The sequence below is a fragment of the Siniperca chuatsi genome, linkage group LG14 (genome assembly GCF_020085105.1).
Source record: "Siniperca chuatsi isolate FFG_IHB_CAS linkage group LG14, ASM2008510v1, whole genome shotgun sequence".
Taxonomy (NCBI): Eukaryota; Metazoa; Chordata; class Actinopteri; order Centrarchiformes; family Sinipercidae; genus Siniperca; species Siniperca chuatsi.
Genome location: NC_058055.1, coordinates 9,367,956 through 9,391,401, shown reverse-complemented (window position 1 = coordinate 9,391,401; position 23,446 = coordinate 9,367,956). Strand labels below are relative to the sequence as shown.

At 41.3% G+C, this 23,446-nt stretch overlaps 2 protein-coding genes across 3 annotated transcripts; both read right to left on the bottom strand.

Moving 5' to 3' along the window:
- Positions 1-4,841: 4,841 nt before the first annotated feature.
- LOC122888722 (oligodendrocyte-myelin glycoprotein-like) lies at positions 4,842-8,502 on the bottom strand. 2 transcript variants are annotated; one of them, XM_044223488.1, is made up of 2 exons: positions 8,214-8,502; positions 4,842-7,427 (listed from the first exon to the last, which is right to left on the bottom strand). In XM_044223488.1, exons 1-2 carry the CDS (start codon positions 8,219-8,221, stop codon positions 6,029-6,031), a joined length of 1,407 nt encoding a protein of 468 aa, XP_044079423.1. In that variant the 5' UTR covers positions 8,222-8,502; the 3' UTR covers positions 4,842-6,028. The 2 variants fall into 2 exon arrangements, with proteins under 2 accessions (XP_044079423.1, XP_044079424.1); XM_044223489.1 differs by having other exon boundaries at positions 4,842-7,424.
- A 1,372-nt stretch (positions 8,503-9,874) lies between these two features.
- On the bottom strand, positions 9,875-12,327 carry LOC122888259. The gene is made up of 2 exons (XM_044222486.1): positions 12,047-12,327; positions 9,875-11,016 (listed from the first exon to the last, which is right to left on the bottom strand). Exon 2 carries the CDS (start codon positions 11,006-11,008, stop codon positions 10,211-10,213), a length of 798 nt encoding a protein of 265 aa, XP_044078421.1. The 5' UTR covers positions 11,009-11,016; positions 12,047-12,327; the 3' UTR covers positions 9,875-10,210.
- Positions 12,328-23,446: the final 11,119 nt, after the last annotated feature.

Genomic DNA, 23,446 nt, shown 5'->3' with positions numbered 1-23,446 from the left:
GAAATATCTAAAATTCATAAGGCTCCTCGGTGCTTGCAAACTATTGCAAGCATTAAGAAGCCTTCCTTGTACTAAGTGCCCAAAAGCACCTCAAGGTACTACACAATAGCTTGGTGTACCCCAAAGGATCACAGATTGTTCCTCTGAGTTTTACAAAATATGAAAACTATGCCAAGTAAATGCCAAAATATTGCATAAACAGAAGATCCAATAGTTTTCCAGAATTAATGTAACTACAATATAGACCAAGCAAGTTGATTTGCATGTTTGACCTCAGTATTAAAAGACCATTTGCATGTGGTGGTGGACCAATCAGGCTCCAACACAAGTGGATGATGACGACATCATTTACCTGCTCCACTGGGCTGGGAGATAAGCTCATGCCCCTGCTGCTCCCTGGAATGTTCCGGCTGCTTTTTGCACGACTCCAGAGAGAGCTGTGTGTTACAAATGATGACGAGTAGCATTAAAGCACCGCGAGGAGCCATCCTATCACCTGTACAGTCAGCAGTGGGGAGAAAGATGTGCATGTTGGCCTTTTGGAGAGCTTTGTCAATACAGAGGAAGTGGTATACCCCTCCCCATACAGAGACTGGACATGAAACTGTCCCAGTCATGTAAGTTTGGATTGGCTGAACATTTTAAATTCAACACTGTTTCTAAAGTGAGTTTGATTTTGAGCTTGCAGTCCCCAGATCTTTTTCTATTCTCTGTCAAAGTACGTTAAAGCCCATTTTGTTGGAATCCACCTCAGGACAGCTGTGCACCATGTTCTCTGGCTTATCATGCAAATTTACAGTACACATTCAAGATTTCCTCTTTATAACGGTGTTAAGACACACTCATGCATGCACCCAGCTGCATTTGTTGTTGCTATACAGACAAACTGACACACAATAAGCCTATGGATTACTAGCCTGAAGAACTTGTATTCCCAGTTTTATTCACTTTCTCTGTTTGTTTATATGAGTACATATGCTATGCCTCAGACAGTTTTTTTTTTATCTTCCAGAGGCTAAGAATGGTACAGTAAGCAGGCCTCTCTGGACACTCCAGCTAAGTGGTGCTTTCTGTCTTCTGGCTCATTCTTTGTTTTATATCAGCCTTTTCTCTCCTTTCCTTTTTACTTTATTTTTTCCCCTAACCAGCTGCCACCATATATTCTCTCAGTTGCCACCCACTTCCTATTCTGCAACCACTGACCTTAACACTGACCTTGCCTTGTCTGTGCGAGAGACAAGAGCAAGAGATACCATATCCTCAGCTTCCCCCCACTATGTTGCAGGGTAGAATTTTGCCTGTCTCATCAGTCTTCCGGCTCCTAGACTACGCCTTGTTATTTCTTCCAGATTCCTACATGTTTTGCTTTTCAGCTGATCAGTGCCCAGACTGGAAAACATTGCTCTTGGCTCAAAAAGATGGTGCGCCTTGGCATATAGACCAAAGCTGTCAATAAAAATTAGGTTTATCAGAAAAACTTTATCTGCATTTGAGTGTCCTTTGGTTGGGTACCAGCCTAATTCTGGGTTATAATTTATATTGTGACACAGGCTCTAAGGAAGTCGAAATTGGCAGCCATTGTTTTAGCCATAAACGGGCTGCAGTTGTGCATCAGCATGTGTGCGAGCTTTGGTCTATTGTGATGGTCCACGATAATGGCCATTGCATTAGGTGTACAATAGGCCTGTAGGCTGATGGTTATCTACAGTAATTGTCATGATTTTATCATGTCAGTAAAAGGATACCCTTGAGTGCCACGGGGAGCTATTCTTCATCCTTTGCTCTCAGTCTGGCTGTTCTCTTATTTTGTGTTTGAGTATGACATTCTGGGAGAAGAATATCATTCAAATTCCACAAATTTGGACACAAGTAGCCACAAGTGTCTGCTTACAGTTATAAATGCATTTTATTCCAAATCTGAACATGTTTGCGTGTTTGCAGTAAACGCTGATATTTTTGCAGTAAACGCTGATATTTTGCTCCATAAGGAGGTTGAGGAGAAAAAACACACTATTTCAAGATGTCCTTGAGAATATTCACCCTCAGGTCCTGGTGAAGGACACAATCTTTCTGACTGTAATGTTTTGGGATTCATTTCTGTTCCACTGCCACAAGAGGGCACTTTGAGCACGTGCAATCATAAGAGAAGCTGATGTCATTTGTATTTATGTGTCTTTGTCTACGTGTGTATTCCTGGAGGTGGTTCAAAGTGACAAGTCTCTTGTGTTCCTTTTAGGAGTGGCAAGTCTAAAGTCACCCACAGGTTCACCACCTACAGTGGCCTTCTGACTCCTCTTAATGTTAGGAAAGACTGTATGACTTCTGCAGGCTGCTGTAAGGGGAACAGCTAAAATGCTGGGCTGTTTTCTGGACTCCCTGTTATTGCTGAATACAGTCTCAGAAAAAAAGCTTCAATTCCAAACTAACTCCAAAAACCTTTTAGCTTGGTGGTGAGCCAGTTTTATAAGCAGTGCTCTTCAAAAACAGAAGAAAATTGACTTTTTCAGCAATGGTACATACACATACAAAGATAGATGAAGTAAAAACTAAAAAAAAATCCTTTTACACACTCACCATGATTGCCTGCATTAAGATTGTAATACAATGTCCTCAAAGCCTTTCTATATGCAATTGTCTGAACATAGTGATATACAGTATATATATATAAGAGGGCAGTGGGATTGCCAGGTACACTGAGGGTGCGTCTTATTGAGTGTGGCTGAAAGAAAGAAGGCAGCTCACTCAAAACAAGCCCGGGTGGAGAAATGAAGAGGGGAGGCATGGCAGCAGTAAATGATGCTAGCCTTCTACACCTTGTCAGTTATTAGGAGAAGCCAGAAGAGAAATCTGACATTACTTTATGTTGTCTACAGAGAAAATAATTGGCAAGCAGGCCAGCTCACTGACACCTACAGTACTTGGAAGAGATGTTTTAAAGGTCTGCAGCTAAAGGGAGGCAGAAAGATAAAAACACATGTATCATGTATCTGTTATTGGGATTAATCTCTTTAAGGCGCAGAATGTATGAAAGCCACAATACGGCAACTAAACCAAAGGACGGTGATGATTAATTTTTTACGTTGTTTGTTCTAATCTTCACAGTTAAAAACAATATAAACAAAACTTACACTTCAATGAAACACAAAAGGTGCAACATGAATTCAGAATCAGAATCTAAGTTGCACTTCATCCTCACTTTGTCTTTTCATAAACTAAGTCTACAGTGGAAAACTATCTGGCTGGCTGGTTAATAGTATGCTATACTGGCAGAAATGTATTAATTTGGATGACTTGTTGGAATAAACTCACACTTGGAATAAAATAATTGTTTAATAATCAATAAGTGAAGATGAAGGTTAAAGGAGAAACTGAAACTTAAACCAAATTAACTTTTTTTGAGACTTGAAACATGCTTATAAATAAACTACATGTCAACCACAAGTTTCTTTCTGTTTTGGCTTTTATTTCCAAATAAGACGGTGTAGTCCCTCATTCGAAGTCATTCTCATTTGAGAATGACTTCCGAATGGGAGCCGAAACGTCTTGATTCTGAAAACAGTGTCCAGATGACTATGACTGAAACCTTTTCTTTTATTTCCAAGCTATAAAAACACATAATTTATTCAGCACGTGTTTGGCTGGTGAGCAGATAAAATGATCCGTTATTGTTGTTCACACTTTCTGACTTTTATTGTGTTGTTTTTATTCATTAAATCATGATATTTGTACTTTACACTTATTTTAATTTTGCATTTATATCCACTTTGTACTTATTTTATCTTACCTGTATTATAGTGTATTATATTCTGATTTGCTTAGAACTTCTATTCCTGTGTGTGCTGATGTGATAGTGAGCTGATGTAACAAAAGAGTTTACCCTCTGGGATCAATAAAGTATTTCTGATTTCTGATATATTTCTCTTTGCTAAATCATTGCACTGTCTAATTGTCATTAACGACACAACTATATCTATTTATCCAGTTGTATAGCATTTTTAAGTAAGAATTTTTATATAAGTGAATATATTTTAATTTCAATTTCCATTCATCCCTTTTTTGGTTAGCTTTTCAGGTATGATCCATGGCCCAACCAGCATTACGTCAGATGTTTATCATTCACAGTGTGGGTGGTGACAGTGACTCCATGTTGGTCTTCTAGGCTGTGTCTGGCTGAACAGAGGGTCACCTGTTCACCAGACTCGCACCTCCCTGTGCCACACGGTGCCAGGAAAGAACCCTGGTTTCTGTATCACAGATGTTCCTGCGAGATTATCTCGCTTCTCTGCGCGACATATGGAGAGCATGCACTTCTGGGCTGGTCTCTCTTCCACAATGTATTACTGCATACAGTAGATGACTCTTTTTTTTCACTTATCTTTTTTTTTTAACCTAGACATGATATTGCAGAGTGATTGCTCAATGACCAACAGATAAGACAGTGTTTATTCTGGGCATTTTCCAGGTGTGATTAACTGTGAAGCAAGGTCTGACCGGAATAAGTGCTTTTGTGCTTATTGAAGCTTCCCGCAATAAATAAACTTAATAACAAATCTAAGCTTGCTAATTAAATCTGAAAAAGTCACTGTTTAATGAGTTTAATTTATATAACCTTGCTTATTTTGTAACTTCAGCCCCCATGAGGGTTGACACCTATGTCAAAGACTCACAGGAGATGTGGTTGCCGAATACTAAAAAAAATAAAAAAGAATTTCACTTTGTCTGCCCTCTCCCCTGAGACAAAAACAGTTTGAAATGATAAACATCAGTCTTGCAGTGTAGAATGAAGAAAATGTGGTGTAAAAAAAAGCAGCTGAGGCAAAATTCAAACAATCATCAAAAGATGTAAATAACTCAGCACATTTTATTCAACTTTACAGAAAGTGCTTCCCTGGCACTGTATTCTTCTTAAGTTTATCAAATGCAGCTTGCTTAGATGCATTTCCTTCTATTTTGGCACCTTTTGGTACTATATGCGAAGGTATTTCTAAATGCAAAATGTAAAAACCTGTAGGCTGGCACATCATTGTTATTTACGCTTAATGCAATCAAGATTGGAATATCTTAACATTTCATATAAATAAGCTGAGAATGTCTGTGCTTTAATGCTCTGCGGCAATATAGCAGTAAGTTAGCATTCCTGGAACGTTCAATCACCATGCAGATCATTTTCACGAGAGCCACTGAATCATGAAGGACACTTAAGTCTGAGATGTGATCAAAATACAGAAGCAGTACTCAGAGTTTGTTAAAGATAGTGACGCAACATTGTCCATTTGTTTTCCCTCCTCTCCACGGAGTCTCTGTTGTTCCCTGTTATGTACATGTCATGACCAGTTTCTTACATACACCCTGTCGCCAGAAAAGATTGCTCCTCTGGTGAGTGATATGGTTTGTTACATGAAAGAAGCAGGCAGGCATCAAGGACATCTATTAAAATAGACAACTGAGTCAAATTAAGTAAATTAAAACTTTGAGTGTCATACCTTTTTGAAAGCTAATGCAATAAAATAAAATAAAAAGATATGACAATATGATGAGACAACATCAGTCAAATCCAGCCAATACTTGTAGAAAATTTGGAAAAATAAGAATAAAAGATACACAATAATGTGTAGGTCATATCGGACAGTATCTCAGTTAGGTTCGAAAAGGGTAGACTGTAGTCACAGCTGAGCACCAGGCTACATTCAGTTACATAATAAACTGGTACCTGAATGTATAGTGCCACCATGTGCTTAGATATATTCATTACATTATTTTTTAAATCAGTGACAGTGCATTCAAGTGGAGGCTTGTAAAAAGTGTTATTAGAAAAAGTAATGCATTGTTTATTGGCCAATTACAATAAAATTAGCATCATACCGTAGTCAGAATAGCAAGGATTATGAAACTTGTCATAAAACCTTTGTATTGTAAATGGCCTTTTGCTGAGAAAGCTGGTAATATACATAACAGTACAACAACAGTCCCGTACAGTATGTGTGCTGCATTTGTTTGTGCTGTAAATTCATATGCACACATTCGTCTTTCAGAGGACTTGTTGCAGAATGAGAGACAGAAGCCCCAGGTTGTGTAGGAAAGGGAGCGAGGAGCAGGTAGCAAGAGCCGGGCTGCTGTTGCTGACGCCACTCGGAAGGGACTGATTCTGCCTCCTCACACTCCTGGTACGAAGAGTGGTTGTCTTCTTTGTTTGGACGGAGGAGCTCTCTGTTGTAAAGAATCGGTCTGTGGCCAGCGTCATGTCAGCCCTGATGGGTGTTTCAGTAATGAAGCTTGTGTCAGAAAAAAAGGATGTGTGGGTGTTGTGGAGTGAGTCAGTGGGTGAGGCTTCCTCTGTGCCAGAGATGAGATGGGAATCAGTGTGGAGCATGTGCTCTGCGGCAGAAAGGTGATTAATAGTTAGGCGTGTGCCTGTGCTTCTGGGTGGCAGAGTGGAGATGCTGATGGGTGTGGCTGTGAAGGGATGGTGCTGTGTGGTCTCTTTGGGGGTGTGTGGGGTGCTTAGCAGAGCAGAAACAGACAAGTACCACCACCCAGTGACACTAGCCTGAGAGGGCATGGCACTCGCTGCCAGGGGGGGCAGGTTGTAGGAGGCAAAGTGCCACCCTCTGGTCCTGCCAGGGTGGACCCCTCCACAGACAGGCTGGGTGTGGCAGGGGCAGCCCAGGACGCGGGCAGGGGTATGCTGAGTCCAGGAGAGTAAGTAGGTGATGTCGGCATAAAGGTGACAGGCCCAAGGGTTGTCTCCTAGAGTGATGACTCTAAGTGATGTCATCTTGTCCAACACTCCAAAGGGCAGCGTGGAAAAGCGGTTAGCATGCAGATAGAAGTGAGTTAGTCTGAGGAGCCGGTCCAGAGAGCCTGGCAGTACCTTCACAAGCAAGTTGTGGGACAGGTCAATGGTTTCCAGGTGTACAGGCATGTTGGTGGGCAAAGTCCAGAAGTGATTGTGGCTTAGGTTGACCGTGCACAGATTGGTCAGTGTATTGTTGATGAAGATGGCCCGCTCCAGCTTGTTGTTGGAGAGGTCAAGTATTCGCAGATTCCACTGGTAGACCGTATCGTTCTTGTCCAGCAACTGGAGGCGGTTGGAGGCGGCGTAGAGGTGCCAGAGGGAACGAGGCAAGCCGGTGGGCAGGTGGCTCAGCCGGTTGTGAGACATATCAAGGAAGCGGAGATGGGTGTATGCGGTGAGCTGGCCATCCAGGTTGTGAAATCGGTTGTGGGACAAGTTGAGGGAGCGCATGTTGTGCTGCAAGCCATCAGGCAACTGTCTCAGACCCCTCCAGGAGCAGTCTACCTCCCTGTGGCTGCGGCTGCAGGAGCACATGGAGGGGCACACGGCTAGGACATGCAACCCCAGCAACAACACAAGCAGCAGTTCCAAAAGGGCCTCATTAGGAGAGAGCTTCAGTATCACATGCCTGCTAAAAGAAAGATGGAGAGACAGTAATGTTAGGGTTTGTCTTACACAGCATCCTCTTTACCTCCAGGAGGGACACTGTGAAAGCAGAAGTGATGCCTGCAGTGTGCTTAGATAGTGAACACAGGGAACATTCATTTGCTATCTGAATGAGAAAAGCATAGTAACTGCAGAGGGATGTGCTGAAGAAAACTTGTTTCATCATTTCTTTAAAGCTCCACCCTCTGCCAGAATCTCTCTCTCTCTGTACTGTACACACACACACAGGCTGCTCAGTGTTTGCTGCAAATCACTGCATTGCTTGCAGATACACACATTCACATCACATGCCAAACTGACTCCCCTAACCATACAGGAATGTTTTCAGGGATGCTGTAGCAGTGTCCTTTCGAGAAATGCTCATACTGTATATATGCACCATCAGTAGACGATTGAAATGTGTCCTTTTCTATAACTGATAAACATTTGACCTGATCTGTAAGAGGATAATTCTAGTCTATTCAAGAATTTCATTCACCACAAAGTATGAGGAATCCCTGTAGTCATTTACCTTGGCATCAGTATGGGTGTTCACTCATCAGTGGTTGTCAGAGCAGTCGGTGCAATGCTCTCAGAGGAGGAAAACTAGCTCAATAGATGGGTTTTATTAATGACTCCACAGAGAACTCATGCATCAGCTGGTGCAAAGGCAGGCAAAGACACAGCCAGGAACCATACACTGCAGTATGAGCCATGGTGTGGCAGAATGTGTGTGTAAAAAAAAGAGTCTTTAAATTTGTCCATAACTCACCTTATCATCTTATCATTCCAGTCACTTTTCTCTGCTCCTTTTTGCTGTACAGCCCCTCTTCCCTCTCCTGCTTTCAAGCTCTGGACCAGCTGCTGCTCAGCTGAAGGTGAATCTTTTTTTCTATGCCTGAATTCCCCTCATAGAATTTGACCCTTACTCACTTGTCCAGTGCAGGTTTTTGAGGTTGCCCTCACTGCCTTGCAGTTTGATCCTTTTCTTCTTTGCCTCTTATATGGATCTTTTGGGTTAGCGCGATCAGGCACTGCAGGCTCTGGATTTACTCTGTGCAGTGCAAGTGAGCGGGGAGAGGTGGGGTGTTGGTGGGGGGTGGAGTGGAGTGGATGGAGCGCATAACGGAGGGGTCCCTGCATACAAGGCTGCTACAAAGGAAACCCCTCAATCCTTATCTGGCAGCTTTCAGGATTTACTTCTGCATTTAAAGTGGCAACTATTGTTGTGGTTAGATTAAATGACTGATTTCTGCCTCTGTTTGTACTCAAAATAAATTAGACTGTTATCAGATATCACCTAAATCAATATTATCCCTCGTTAAAGTATCCCTTTACAAAGTAATACTGTGCTGTAATTGGTTGCTATTTTTCCTGTGTAAATTTAGACACTCCCACAAAAACCTTCAAGATTTATTGCAGAGGACTCCTGTCCACTGCAGCTTCCTACCATCAGCAATACAGGCAACTCTCCATTCTGCACTGCAATGCTGTACTCTATCACACATAATTACCTCGGATTCTAAGGGACAGTTCAAACCATGATACAGATGGTAGTCCGGGTTTAAACTCATAAAATGTGACATATTCAACAAAATAATGTTGCATCACTGTAGATTCCTGATTTATTAAAACGCAGCAGCTGAGAGTCCTTTTGTATTTGTTTGGTATTTGTCTTTGCTCAGTTGCCATGTAAACTAACCAAAGTACCTCATTTGTGATTGGTACTTCCTCTCTTGCCTATCTATCCATCCAGTAGCTACCTGCATGAGATCAAAACTCATGTATCCTGTCATTACCCCTTACAACAAGCCTCAAAGTCAAACCCCCACTTCTGCTTTCGGCATTTCAATTTGACCTGTGTTACCACATAGCATCAGAGAGAAAAAATCATCCAAATCTCTCATATCCAAGTCTTGCCTTATTCACTGATGTATAATATAGAAATAAGTTCCTGCCTGAGAAATATTACACATTTACTTTCTCTGAGGATGGCTTTTATCTCTGAACTTGCACATCACCCAGAGCTACCGAAACTCAACGTGTTTGCAGCTCCTTGCTATTTGAGTTGAGCTCGAGTTGAAGCAGAGGCTGCATTGAGAAGGGACAAACTATTCAGACTTTTAATGAAAGGTGCACATCCATCATGACGTCACAAGTAAGTCGATGAACAAATATCTGCACAAGACGGCGGAAACAACTGCATATTGGTTTTTTGAAAAGGTTTTTTGTGTGGCTTTGTCGGCTCTGGCTGAGGTGAAAGGGAGCGTTCTTTCTGAGTTGAGCAGCACTTCCCAGAAGAGGCACATTCTCTGCTTGCTAATCAAGCAGACCTCTCTCTCACTCTCTCTCAAGTACACACATACAAACATCCACACATGTTACACAGCCACAACTAAATAGGAAATGGCTGCATTGTAATAAATTCAAGACTGAGGTTACAATCTGTTTTATTCCTGTGCTTGTTGCACGTCATACATGTCATAACGTGCACAAAAGTACATCATAATATGTATGTATTTTAATATTCAAAACACACAAGTAACAGAGAAATACAACCAACCAATCATTTGAAAAAGGGAAAAAAAAGAAAAAGAAAAGAAAAGCTCAGTGCTCATTTTGACAGATTTAGCAGCACACGCAGTTGTTCAATTAGCTGTAAAGCAAAAGCTGCTGCAAAAAGTATCATCTATTTCAAGTAAAGGAGTTGTAAAGCTATAAGGAAGTGAATGTGGGTAGTTGCTCAGGAAACTCTTCACACATGCAACTCTACACCACATCCTTTGGTTCCTCTGTGCCCTCAGAGGAAGAGGCTGCCATGGAATTGGTACCCTCCTCTTGTGGCTTAGAGGAGGATGAATTTTCAGCAGTGGTTACAAGTGTAGTTGAAGCTTCCTCACTGTTGGCAGTGGCTCTCACCTCCTTCTTGTTCTCCTCTCCCATTTGTCCATCCTTGTTTACCTTCCCTCCATCTTCTATGGTGGTGCTATTACCCATCTCCTCCTGTGTTTGACTGACGACGGCCATCAACATGCTGGTCTCTGTGGCTTCTGCCTCTGACTTGCTTTTGTTCTTCTTGGTTCCCATCCGGTATTCAGAGTTGCTGATCAGATCAACGTTGCTGTTCAGCACCTTGATGTCTCTGCTCAACTGACACACCTTACATGCCAGCAACAAAGTAGAAATCAGCAGAATAACACAGGCTATGATCAGTCCGCCACTTACCATGAATACTGTAAGACATTCCTTCCTGTAAAACACACTGTTATGTGTGGTGGTGGGCTGTGGGCCAGGTGGAGGTGAAGTGGTGTGACTATTGGAGAATTGGGAAACAGCTGGTGACTCAGTGTTCATCCACCTGCTGGCCTCAGACATGGTGCTGTCAGTACTGGTTAGATCAGCAACCAGTGTTGTTATAGAACTTTCAGAACGGAAGGCTTTGTCTGATTCACCTTGAACCATATCATTCCCAACATCAGCAATAGTAAATCCTCTGGTAACTTCAGCTCCACACAATAGTGCACCCATGATTTCTATGCAGTACAACAGGAGGATCAGGCCATTCATGTTGGTATCTGAGAAGACATGGAAAGGCAGTTTAGTTTGAAATTACCTTACTATATAATCTATGGGGTAACCATAATCAAACCAAAATGGTATTTTTGTTGTGTTTGTGTTTCAGCCTATTGCTTACAAATCACTGGTGGTGGAAAGTAACTAAGTACATTTACTCAAGTACTGTACTCATGTACAGTTTGTATGTACTTTCCATTTTATGCTATTTTACATTACTACTATCCTTACCTTGGTGGTATATATTGTACTTTACACTTCAATGCGTTGATCTGACATCTTTAGTTACTACTTTATTTTAACTTGTTACTTTGCAGATTCAAATTATTAATACAAAATAAATAATGACACAATATTATAGATTAAGCTACCCAGCAGTATATAAAGTAGTTACAATAAGCCCCACCATTACCGCTGCAACATTAAAGTAATGCTTATGCATTAATGCATCCGTAGTTATAATCCAATAATATAATATACATGATTCTGAAAAGTCCCATTCTGCATAATGAGTACTTTTGGTACTTTGTATATATTATGAGGCTAATACTTATGTACTTTTACTTAAGTAACATTTTTAATGCAGGCAGACCTTTACTTGTGATAGAGTATTTCTATACTGTCATATTGCTACTGATCTTTACTTGTAAGCTTTTTCTAAAACTTCATAATTTCTTCGATTTTTAAATGCATTTTTTCCTTCTATGCAGCCACGTACAGTATGTTCCTAAAAATTATATAAACTCATGTTAAACCTTAAAACAGTTTACTGCATCTTTTGTAATGTAAGGTTTAAAAAAAAAAAGGCTTTTAGAAATAGCAAAAATATCACACATTTCTCTCATCAAGATTTAGGACAGAACCATGCAACAACACTAACTATAAATACTAAATAAAAAATGTTATTCTTCTTCTTAAAGTTCTTACCCATTGTGTTCTAAAAATGAAATTCATACTATTATTCTTTGGTCCATTCGTCAGTGTTTACAGGTTTCAAAATAAAAGTATGTATTAATGCAATCTGCCACTTACATTGTTGGTGATCTTGATATAGTTCCAAGAAGAATAAGGTTTAGATGTTGATGAAGAAGAACGATGTGTGAAAGAATTGAGAGACACTGACAGTAAACCAAATCAGTGGTACATTCAATGTGACTGTCTTGTTCTTACTTCTCCATTTGGACTATAATAAGAATAGGAAGTGGTGTTCTGTTCACTGGTGTAATTGGTCACGCAGACATCTGTGGTGTGGTAGATTATAAAAAGTTCCAGCATGCTAAATGCTCACTGAGTAGCTCAAACAGTATATGAACACTGCAGCTATCTGCATCTACAACGTAAAGTAATATCTACAAAATTTTACAGTGATCCAACCCAAAATCTGCATGACATCAAAGTTATGAATTGCATAGGTTTAACACAAGTGGTAAAGCAGCAATTTTTATTTTATTTTTGAAAATGGTACTGTCTTTAAAGCCTGTCACAGGTCTCTCTTTTGTGGAGGCTGAGATGCTGACAAGCTCTTGCATAGTTTATAATAACTTTGTCGTCTTGCTGGCGCCCACAAACATTTAACGTAACATAACTGGAATGACAATAATACACACGTCTGTCTTTTTCTGTATCATCTATTTATTTTTGTCCAAGCCACAGTTGCTCACAGATGACTTTGAATATAGTGCTCATGTGGTGGAAAGTGGTGCAGCACAACTCACGCACATAAAAGTAAAAAATAATTTATTTTATATAGTTACAATGCACATTATGCAAATAATAATAATGTAATGGTAGTAATAATGACAATAATAGTAATAAGACTAATAATAACAACTGTAGTAGCGGTTGTCGAGCAGGAACACGGGGCAGCAGGTGGCCTACAACCACAGATCCAGACTCTGTAGCTTCAGAGGGAAAAATACCTGCTGAAAGCGACAGAAGGAGAGAGGAGAGAGACGAGAAAGCACAAAACTACGGGAGAGAGAAAATGTCGAGTTAGTAATATGCATTAATGGGATAAAAATGCATACAGATGGAGAGGGAGAGGAGGAGAGAGGAGCTCAGTGCATCATGGGAAGTTTTCCGGCAGTCTAGGCCTATAGCAGCATAACCAAGGGATGGTTCAGGATTCACTCAAGCCAGCCCTAACTATAGGGATGGATAGACATGGATAATGCATGGACTAGTTTTTCTGCATCAGTTTGAGACAAGATGTTCCTGATTTTGGCAATGTTACGTAGGTGAAAAAAGGCAGTCCTTGAAGTTTGTTTCATGTGGGAGTTAAAGGACAAATCCTGATCAAAGATAACTCAGAGGTTCCGTACGGTGGTGCTGGAGGCCAGGGCAATGCCATCTAGAGAAGCTATATCGTTAGATAATGTGTCTCGGAGGTGTTTGGGGCTAAGTACATTAATTTCAGTTTTGTCAGAGTTTAACATCTGAAAATTGCTTTGTTTACTTTACTTTATGTCCTTAAGGCGTGCTTGAAGTTTAACTAACCGATTAGTTTCATGGCTTGATCTATAGATATAATTGGGCATCAGCCGCATAACAATGAAAGTTTATGGATTGTTTCCTAATAATATTGCCTAAAGGAAGCATATACAAGGTGACTAGAATTGGTCCAAGCACATATGGGTAGTGGCTGTAGCTGCTGATTAAATTCAGTGAACAACATCTACGACTGAAACCTTTACCATACAGTATATTGTTTTGATTTTTTTTGGAAGAAAACAATGTAGTTAAGTGGCTGTGTTTGACATACAAGTTTAAGAGGAAAACATTTCTAAACTTTTCCAATGCACTTGCAAATTCAGAATCGACCCACATAGATAATATTGAGTGTTAATTCAGCTTCTATATCCTTGATGCTGATTGAATTTGATAAAGGAGAAAAGCATCCCTCACTTTAGCTGCATTCCTACTTCCTCACAACCCATTTATTGCCATTCTCTTCCTGTCCACCAGATGCCCTCTGACTGTCCCATTAACTCACCTGCTTCCCACCTCCCCTAATCAGCCCAGTAGTACTTACTATACTGGTTCATTGCCACTAGTACTCTGCCAGATCGTTGATGTTTCTATGTTTCAAAGTTGCCATGTGCTCTGTACCTTTCCTTTCAAGCCATCAGAACCTGAACTGTAACTTGAGTTTGACCCTGTACCTGTACCTGCCTGTAAGCCTGTATATACCTTCAATGGGGCAATAAATCACTGAATAGTACCAGTCTGTCTGCATCATCTGCATCTGGGTCCTAGCTCTGTTGCCTCGCTCACACCAGCTGTGAAACATCAGGTTAATTATGTGTGAGAGGAAGTAAGAATAGAAGGAAGACAGATGATCGCAAAAGTCCCACAGCTTCCCTTGAGTGATGGAAAGTCCCATTTGTCATTAACAACAATCAAAGTATAGGCAAGGCATGTTTATTTGTATAGTATCTTTTAAATTCAATTCAAAGTGCTGTACATAAGAAAGAAATGCATTAAAAAACGTTATAAAAGAAACACAAGGCAATATAAAAATACACACATAAATAGGATTTTAAAGAGTAAAAAAATAAAATAAGATAAAAATAAGCTAAAATAGAATGAAACAAATCAAACAGTAGAATAAAACATTTGTGTTACAGTGCAGTGCAAGATATTAATAAATAGTCTCAAGTTTAACTTAAATTGCAATGGTAAACAGAAAAGTTTTAAGCCCTGATTTAAAAGAGCTGAGAGTTGCAGCAGATCTCAAGGTTTCCAGACATGTGGTGCATAAAAACTGAATTCTGCTTCTCTTTGTTTAGTTTTGACTCAAGGGACAATAAGCAGACCAGGTTTTAACGCATGTGTCCTATTATTTTTCTTGGTCAACTGTAGGTCGTAATTATCTTGTTTAGTTGTTTTTATTCTTAATTTTTAATGGTTTTAATTCATTATTTATTTATTTTTTTTATTTCTATAACTTTCACATGTATTATTTTTCATATGTCTATTTTAACTCTGCTTACTTATGTCTAATGTTTTATGTTACAATATTTTGTAGCTGCAACTTCTGGGGTGGCTCACGCTCTGTGAAGCACCCGGCAGAAGCGTCGCTAGAAACTTCGTCTTACACCATCATAAATTTATATTTTATCGAGTTTTTAAGCTGGGTTTTCTACGCTACACTGCTTTACCTGTATGTTTTAACTTGGAAAAGGTTTTTAGTCATCGGACGTGTGGATCTTAAGTGATTTTAAGCTGGCTGCAACTCCACGTGGTTTACCGGACTGCCTCCACTGCTGCTAGCTTAGCTAGGTTTGTTTTAGCCCGGTGGCTAGGCTAGCCGGTCGCTTTTATTAAGGATTTTAAGCTTGTAGCACTTTTATGGACTTAACTGTGGACTTTAAGCTTCGAAGCACTCTCACAGACTAAATGATAGCCTCATGGATGAGTGTGGATCTTGTCACCTTACCGTCTCAAAGCTGAAGAAAAGTATCGCCTGTCTGGAAGCCGAGCTCAGAGAAAAAGACCAGCTCATCCTGGAGTTCTCCACTGTCGCCTCGGCCCAGGCAAAACACCTGGCGGTCCTCAGCTCCTCTGGCTGCGGCAGCCGGACTGCGACCATCCCTTCTCACACCCCTGACTGCTCCACTCCAGCACTGGACAATGATCCCACTCTTCCGTGGCTCGGCTCCATCATCACTGGCGCCCCGGAGTATGAAGCCGTTTCAGCTAAGCCTGAAGATCCGTGGCTCCTCATGGGTGCGAAGCCCAAAGCAATTGCCATTTCTACTCCGTGCCGAGCCCCAGTGGATGCATGGTCACTCGCCGGCGGGGGTGGTGAGAAGGCTCCGGTGAGTTCGACTCCACGCCAACCGGAGCACTGGACCGTAGCCTGTAACGACAGACATGGTGCAAAGCGCCCGCCTCCTCCACCTTCACATCGGGACCTCCCGCTGGCCAACAGGTTTGACATCCTGGACACGCTGGACTTTCCTCCACTGGAGGGATGCTCCCTTCTTCCAGCGGTCAAGTCTTCCTCCTCCTCTCTCCGCAAGTTACTGAAAGAGGCCGTGATCAGGAGAAGCTCTGGGGGTCTCATTGGTCCTGAGACGGCAGAGAAGTCCTCTGCTAAGGAGGACGCCGCCACCTCGCCGCAGCAGTCCCCGGCCACGACTATCCCAGGGACGGCTGATGGAACTCGGCGGTCTCCACGATCACCGACTCTGCCTCCTCTCATCCCCTCAACTACGCTGATCGTTGGAGACTCCATAGTAAAGAATATCCGCTTTGTTAATGCGGTCACACGCTGCTTTCCCGGAGCTACTACCCCCGACATCCTCGAAAAGCTTCCTGGACTTCTGGCTGCACTCCCGATGAATATCACGAAAATCATAGTCCATGTCGGCACCAATGACACCGCCCATCAGCAATCGGAGCTGACGAAAGCAGACTTCATCCGCCTCTTTGACCTGCTCAACAGCACCGGAAAGCATGCTTTCATTTCGGGTCCAATTCCTACACTGGGTCGGGGAATTGGCCGTTTTAGCAGAATCCTCAGCCTTCATACCTGGTTCCAGTCTCCCATGACGTTGGTTTTATTCACAACTTTAACTTATTCTGGGGTCGTTCTTCCTTGTTTGCATGAGATGGTCTTCACCCAAACAAGTCAGGTAGTCGCATGCTGGCAGCTAACCTGCAGCACGCTGTGCTGTCCTCCTCCTGTAGTTGACTATTTACATCACCTGTTTCCCCTTGTGCTTCTTCTTCCTCTTCTCTGCTCACCAAAAACCGCCACGCACCCTCTGCTGTCACTACCTCCCCCTTGTGGACTGATCATAGTGCTGCTATCTCGAGCCCGGATCCCTCTAGTGCCACTTTTAACATTTCTGTGATAATTTCGGATAGGTCCTTAGTGCGAAACAGACACAGCCGACACAGCAATAATAATAACTTAATAAAGTGCTGGGCCAGAACCCTACCTCCAAGCTCAACCTCAAATCTGAAGCAGCACAGACTCTAAGATGGCTCTTCTCATTGTAAGATCCCTCTCTAACAAAACATTTATTTTAAATGATTTTATCTCTTCTACTGATTTAGATTTTATGTTCTTAACTGAATCCTGGTTAAGTCCTGGTGATCACAGTCAGCTGGCTGAATTGTGCCCTCCTGATTATGACTGCTTTAGTCACCCTAGGGTCTGTGGTCGAGGTGGGGGCCTTGTTACTGTCCATAGGAAGCATTTAAAGTGTAACCTCATAGCTTGCAGTGATTTTTCCCTCCTTTGAAGTGCTCATGTTTAAACTTGGTGGCCCCCTCCCGGTCATATTTGCTATTATTTATCACTCCCCTAAACCAGCTGGCTCCTTCTTGTTTGAACTCCCTGAGTTTTTATCCAGTCTTGTGTTAAATTATGATAGAATTCTTCTTTGTGGTGATTTTAATATTCATGTTGATGACTCCTCTAATGCCCTTGCTGCTGATTTTTTAAATATCACTAACTCTTTTAACTTTCAACAACATGTGTCTGGCCAAACCCATTCCCATTGCCACACCTTAGACCTAGTCTTTACTTTGGGCCTGATAACCCCATCTGTGGAAACCAGGGACATGTTTGTATCTGATCACCTATGCATTGTTTTTAACTGTGAATTAGAGGCTGCTAGTACTGTCTTATCCCGCTCTGAGTACACACGCGTCCTTAATGAGCATAGTACCTTAAAATTCTGTACACTGTTCAATTCTCCTGGCAGTGTGTTTCCCGATTCCTTCAACACCAACGATTTGGTTGATTATTTTAACTACCTGTGTTCTTCAACCTTAGATCTCATAGCTCCTCTGAAAAATAGACCAAACTCAAAGACTAGAAAACAGCCATGGTTAAATAACAGTATTCGAAGCTGTAAAAAGAAATGCAGAAGAGCAGAACGCAGATGGAAGAAATCAGGTCTCCAGGTCCACTTTGTGGCCATGAAAGAGTTATTACGCCTTTATAATAGGATGGTGAAGGATGCAAGAACATGTCATTTCTCTGCACTTATTTCTGCCCATCAGCACAACCCCAGATTCCTATTTAAGACTGTGGATCAGTTAGTTAACCCAGCCTCTCCTTGTGCCCCTGCTGAGTGTGATGCTGATTGTGAAAAGTTTCTTTTGCACTTTGCTGGAAAGGTGGAGTTAATAAGATCTGATATCACCCCCAATCCTGCTTTTTTAGATGTGGATCACCCGCTCAGGGATTCTTTGAGCAATTTTTCTGCTGTTACTCTGCCTGAACTCGCAGACATCATGTCTCTTATAAGAGTGTCCTTCAGCCCTCTGGACAAAATCCCAACTAGGTTTTTATTGGAAGTTATGGATTGTATTGCGCCCCTTTTACAAATTATTTTTAACAGCTCGCTGTCTACTGGCTGCGTCCCTGATTTCTTTAAAACAGCTTGTGTCCAGCCAGTCCTAAAAAAACCTGGGCTTGATCCCACCCTCCTGGATAACTATTGCCCAATCTCCAAATTGCCTTTTATTTCGAAGATTCTCGAAAAACTTGTATCTAAGCAGCTTCTTGCTGCTGTGGAAAACAATAATACCTTTGAAAAGTTCCAATCTGGCTTTCGTCAACACCACAGCACTGAGACAGCCCTTCTCAAAGTCACCACTGACCTTTTAATGAATGCAGACGCAGGCATGTGTTCAATTCTTGTGCTGTTGGACTTAAGTGCTGCCTTTGATACAATTGATCATGGCATTCTTTTAGATAGACTGAGGTACTGGGTGGGCATATCTGGCACTGCACTAGACTGGTTCTCATCTTATCTGTCCAATAGGAAATTCTGTGTCAGCTTTAATAACCTCATGTCATCCTTTTCCCATACCAAGTACGGTGTGCCTCAAGGTTCAATTCTGGGACCAATATTGTTCTCCTTAAACATGCTTCTCTTGGGTGATGTCATCCGCAGACATGATATTTCTTTTCATTGCTATGCGGATGATACACAGTTGTACCTCCCTGTCAAGCCCACTAACCTTAGTACGCTGAGTTGGCCTGTCTGTAAAAAATTGGATGTCGATAAATTTTCTTCAGCTCAACTCAAATAAAACTGAAATCCTTGTTATTGGGCCCCAACACATCACTAAACAAATACTGCTATCTACTGGTAACCTGTCACAACATATCAAGCCTGTTGCAAGAAATCTTGGTGTCCTGTTTGATAGCAATTTATATTTTGAGCAACATATCACTAAGCTTGTCCAATCATGTTTTTATCACCTCAGAAATATTGCAAAAATACGATCTATTTTAAATCTTAGTGATGCAGAAACTGTTGTACATGCTTTTATCTCCTCACGCCTTGATTATTGTAACAGCCTGTTCACTTGTCTTAATCAAAAAACTTTGACACGACTGCAGACTGTACAAAACTCAGCTGCTAGGCTGTTAACCAGGATCAAGAAGTACTACCACATAACACCTGTTTTAGCCTCTTTACATTGGCTCTCTGTTGGTTTTAGGATTGATTTTAAGATTTTGTTGATTACTTTTAAGGCTCTTCATGGCCTGGCCCCAGATTATATTTTAGACCTTGTAATCCCTTATGAACCTTCACGTAGTTTGAGATCCCCGGGCAGGGGTCTCCTGTCTGTTCCTGAGTCCAGGATGAAAACTAAGGGGGACAGAGCTTTTGCTATCAGGGCCCCGAGGCTCTGGAACAACCTGCCCGAAGAAATTAGGTTGTCTGAGTCAGTGTCTTCGTTTAAGTCTCGTCTCAAAACACATTTTTATCTGAAAGCATATCCTGATTTTACCTGAACTGGTTGTTTATTTTACTGTTTATTTTATTGCTTTTGTGTATTTTATGTATTTTATTTCTTTATATTTCGTCATTCACTGTGGTATTTTATTTCTCTTGTTGTGAAGCACTTTGTACTTTGTTTTGATAAGTGCTCTATAAATAAAGTTTTATTATTATTATTATTATTATTATTATTATTATTATTATTGTTGTAGATAGCATGAGGCAGCCAGTACATCCAACCACTGCTGCTGATCAACACATTGGCATAGTAAGCCACATCAAACTTGCCATCAATGCTGCAGAGATTGAGGATGAAGAACAGGAACAGTTGACACCAGAATTTATACAAAAAACACAAAACGGTATCATGACACTGCACATAGGGAAAGAAATGTAGGATTTCACTACTCTTTGTTACTGCTTGTTCTCAAGGACAATGCCAAGAAGCCAAATAGTGGGACACATGGGACACAAATAACATCAATGCCATAATATTCAGATGTGTTCCAGGCAAGGTGATAATCAGTCCATTAATGTGACATTTGGGAGAAAGGTCGCCAGTGACATTAAAAAGTAGACACAACGGAGGGCTGAATAGTCCTTTAATTGATATATTGTCAAGGTGATAGTAGGCTGATTTTATTGGAGGTGAGCACTGACTGATTTTTTTAAATCTTTCTTTCACTGGAGGAAATTTTGGTACATCCAATCATTGCTTTTTCTCAATGCACTTACTGTGCTTGTATGGGACCATAGTTACCTTGTATCGTTACATAAATCTGTGTGTCGTCTGCATACTGTGGTAAGATATTTTGTTGTTTTCCATAATGTGCTTTAGTAGGAACATGTAAATGTTGAAAAGAAGAGACCCGGGAATGGAGCCTTGGGGAACTCCACGTCATTTTTGTACACTCAGCTATGTAATTACCAATCGACACAATGTAGTTCCTGTCTTTTAAATAGGATTCAAACCCATTTAGCACTGTGCCAGAAAGTCCAACCCAGTTTTTCAGTCTGTCTAGCAATGTGTTATGGTCGACCGTGTCGAATGCAGCACTGGGATCTAATATTACCAAGAGTGAAACTGAAAATGTTTCAGTGGATGTCATTCAAGAACTTAAGAAGAGTCTCGGTGCTGTGGTGTGGTCGAAATCCTGACTGGAAAACATCAAAACAATTGTTTAGCGTCAAGAGGATGTTGAAAAACAGCCTTTTCAATTAATTTACTTAAAATGGGAGGTTTTATATGGGCCTGTAATTGTTCATTAGTGAGATGTCTAGATTTTTCTTTTTTAAGAGTGGCTTAATAACTGCAGTTTTCAGGGCCTGTGGGAAGTGAGAGTAGTTTTGACTATTTGCTATTGCAGTTAAATGCATTTTTGAAAAAAGCCTGTAGGTAGAACATCAAGGCAGCAAGAGGGGATTTCAGATGTTGCACAATTCACAAAGGTTTTATAGCTGATAGGACCAAATTGTGTCATGCTAATTGAACTGGATATAAGTGGATGCAAGGACAATACAGACCCTATACTTGATATGGAAGAACTGACAGCTTGTCTAATTTTCTGATTTTGCCAGTAAAGAGGCAAGTTCATTACATGATTTAGTGGATAAAAGTTCAGTGGCTACTGACACAGGAGGGTTTGTCTGTCAACAGTAGCAAATAAGGCACATGCATTATTATTGTTTTTGGCAATGATGTCAGAGAAGACTGCATTTCTCAGTTCTAAATTAAAAATGCCTTTCTTTATATATGTCATAATGCACCTGGGGATTTTTTTGGCCACCTGGGTTCAGCTTTCAGCACTCTCTTATATGTTTTTACCAGTGTGATGTGGTGTTTTTTTCTTACCAGAGAGTACATTTAACTTAGTGGGGGAAATGGTGTCAATAACATGTGTAATTGTAGAACTGAAATTATCTACAAGATCATTGACTAAGACCCAAGCAAGAGTGGGTGTCGAAGAGAAAGCCTGACTGAATAATTCACTGGTGTTTTTAGTGATATACCGTTTTCTGGTTAAGTGAGAACATTTGGTGCACAGAGATATTGATCGCAAAGAAAACAGAATGATCAGAAAGAGCAACCTTAGAAGTGGAGACCCATGTCCAGAACGTGCCCCTTATTGTGTGTGGGCTCCGCCACATGCTGAGTCAGTCCATAGTTATCTGCTGCTGTCCTGGGGGTTATCAACATGAATGTTGAAGGTTGACAACAAGTCAATGCAGATGGTCAAAACATTTGCACTGTATTTAGGTGACCTATAGATATTATAGATATAAGACTGCAGCTCAACATGAGGAGAACTGAAGAGCAAATTTTGCATAAGACATCTACTTGCACTGGATAGAAATATTAAACAAAATGGTAACTCCACCTCCCTTCTTATGCACTCCAGCTTCGCTCATAAAACTGAAGTTGGGAGGGGCTGACTCAGAACTACTGCACTTGGTTATCTTGGTCTAGCCAAGTTTCTGTTAAAAAAACTAAAATCAAGATTGTGCTTGATAATGATTTGCCTGCCAAAGATCTGATGTTTAATAAAGCTAAATTTAGTGTGTTAAAAACTTTGCCTTTTTTTAGGCAGATTTGAACCTGTCTGTCCTAGCCATCTTGTCTCCTGTCTGCGCTGATGCCAGGCAGATTTGCTTGGTGTTGATTTGAATGGCTGTGATTCAAGATACGGCAGGGCAGTTTAGTGATCTCTGATCTTAGTTTGTTAGAGAAGAGGGGAGATGGCAGGAGGCTGATGAGGCAAACATTTGGTAACCTTGCTGGCCTTATCAGTCTTGTCAGCCCGGGCAGGAAAGAGCTCCTTTTGTTGTCTTCGTTATCAGCAAGGTTGGTGTTACAGAATGTGCTTGGTTAGGGTGGAGGCAGATGATGTGGCAGTGATTGGGGAATTTAATGCCAGCATTAACCAGCACTTCCATTTTATCAGTGAATCCCAAAAGGGGTCAGGCAGGGGAGAGTGAAGGGGGGAGGAATTAGGAGGTCCACGGGCTGGTTGTCAACATGCTGACATCGAGGCTGTGGTATTTTGTCTTTGTGGTGCTGAGGCTGCTGTGTGTCAGGGTGCATCATCTTAGGCCTGGTCGATGGGTGTCGCAGACTGTGCCAAAAATGGTCCATCGGTACTTTAACTCCAGATCTCCTTGGGTGGAGGCCACCTGCCCTGAAAAGATGCCTACATCCCCAGAACAGATTGAAGTTATCAATGTACTTGATCACTTTCAGACCCCAGGCTTTGCTGAGCCATGTATTGACTCCTCAGAGTCTGCTGAACTTGTTGATGCCTCTGTTGACCATTAGTAGTGGTCCACCTCTTCTGTCTCATTGAGATTAATTAATGGTTCAAACCAGTTTTGGTTTGGGTTGACAGTGGTAGCATCTTGATTATCAGAGCAAGTTCCCATTCCCATTCACAGCACCTGACTTATTGTTATTGTGTCATTTAGAGATAGCTGTCCAATTCAATCTTGTCGAGGTGAGTTCTGATGAACTAACTCACCGGCAGAAGACATTGGCAGGTTGTCTTGAGTACAATCTTCTGTAACAATATATGACTGTTGATATAGTCTGTGCACTTCATCGATTCTGATGAGCAGAGAGGCTTAGTGCAGTCCAGGACACAATTCTATCTGTAGTCCACTAAGTTACTGTTTGGGACGCTTT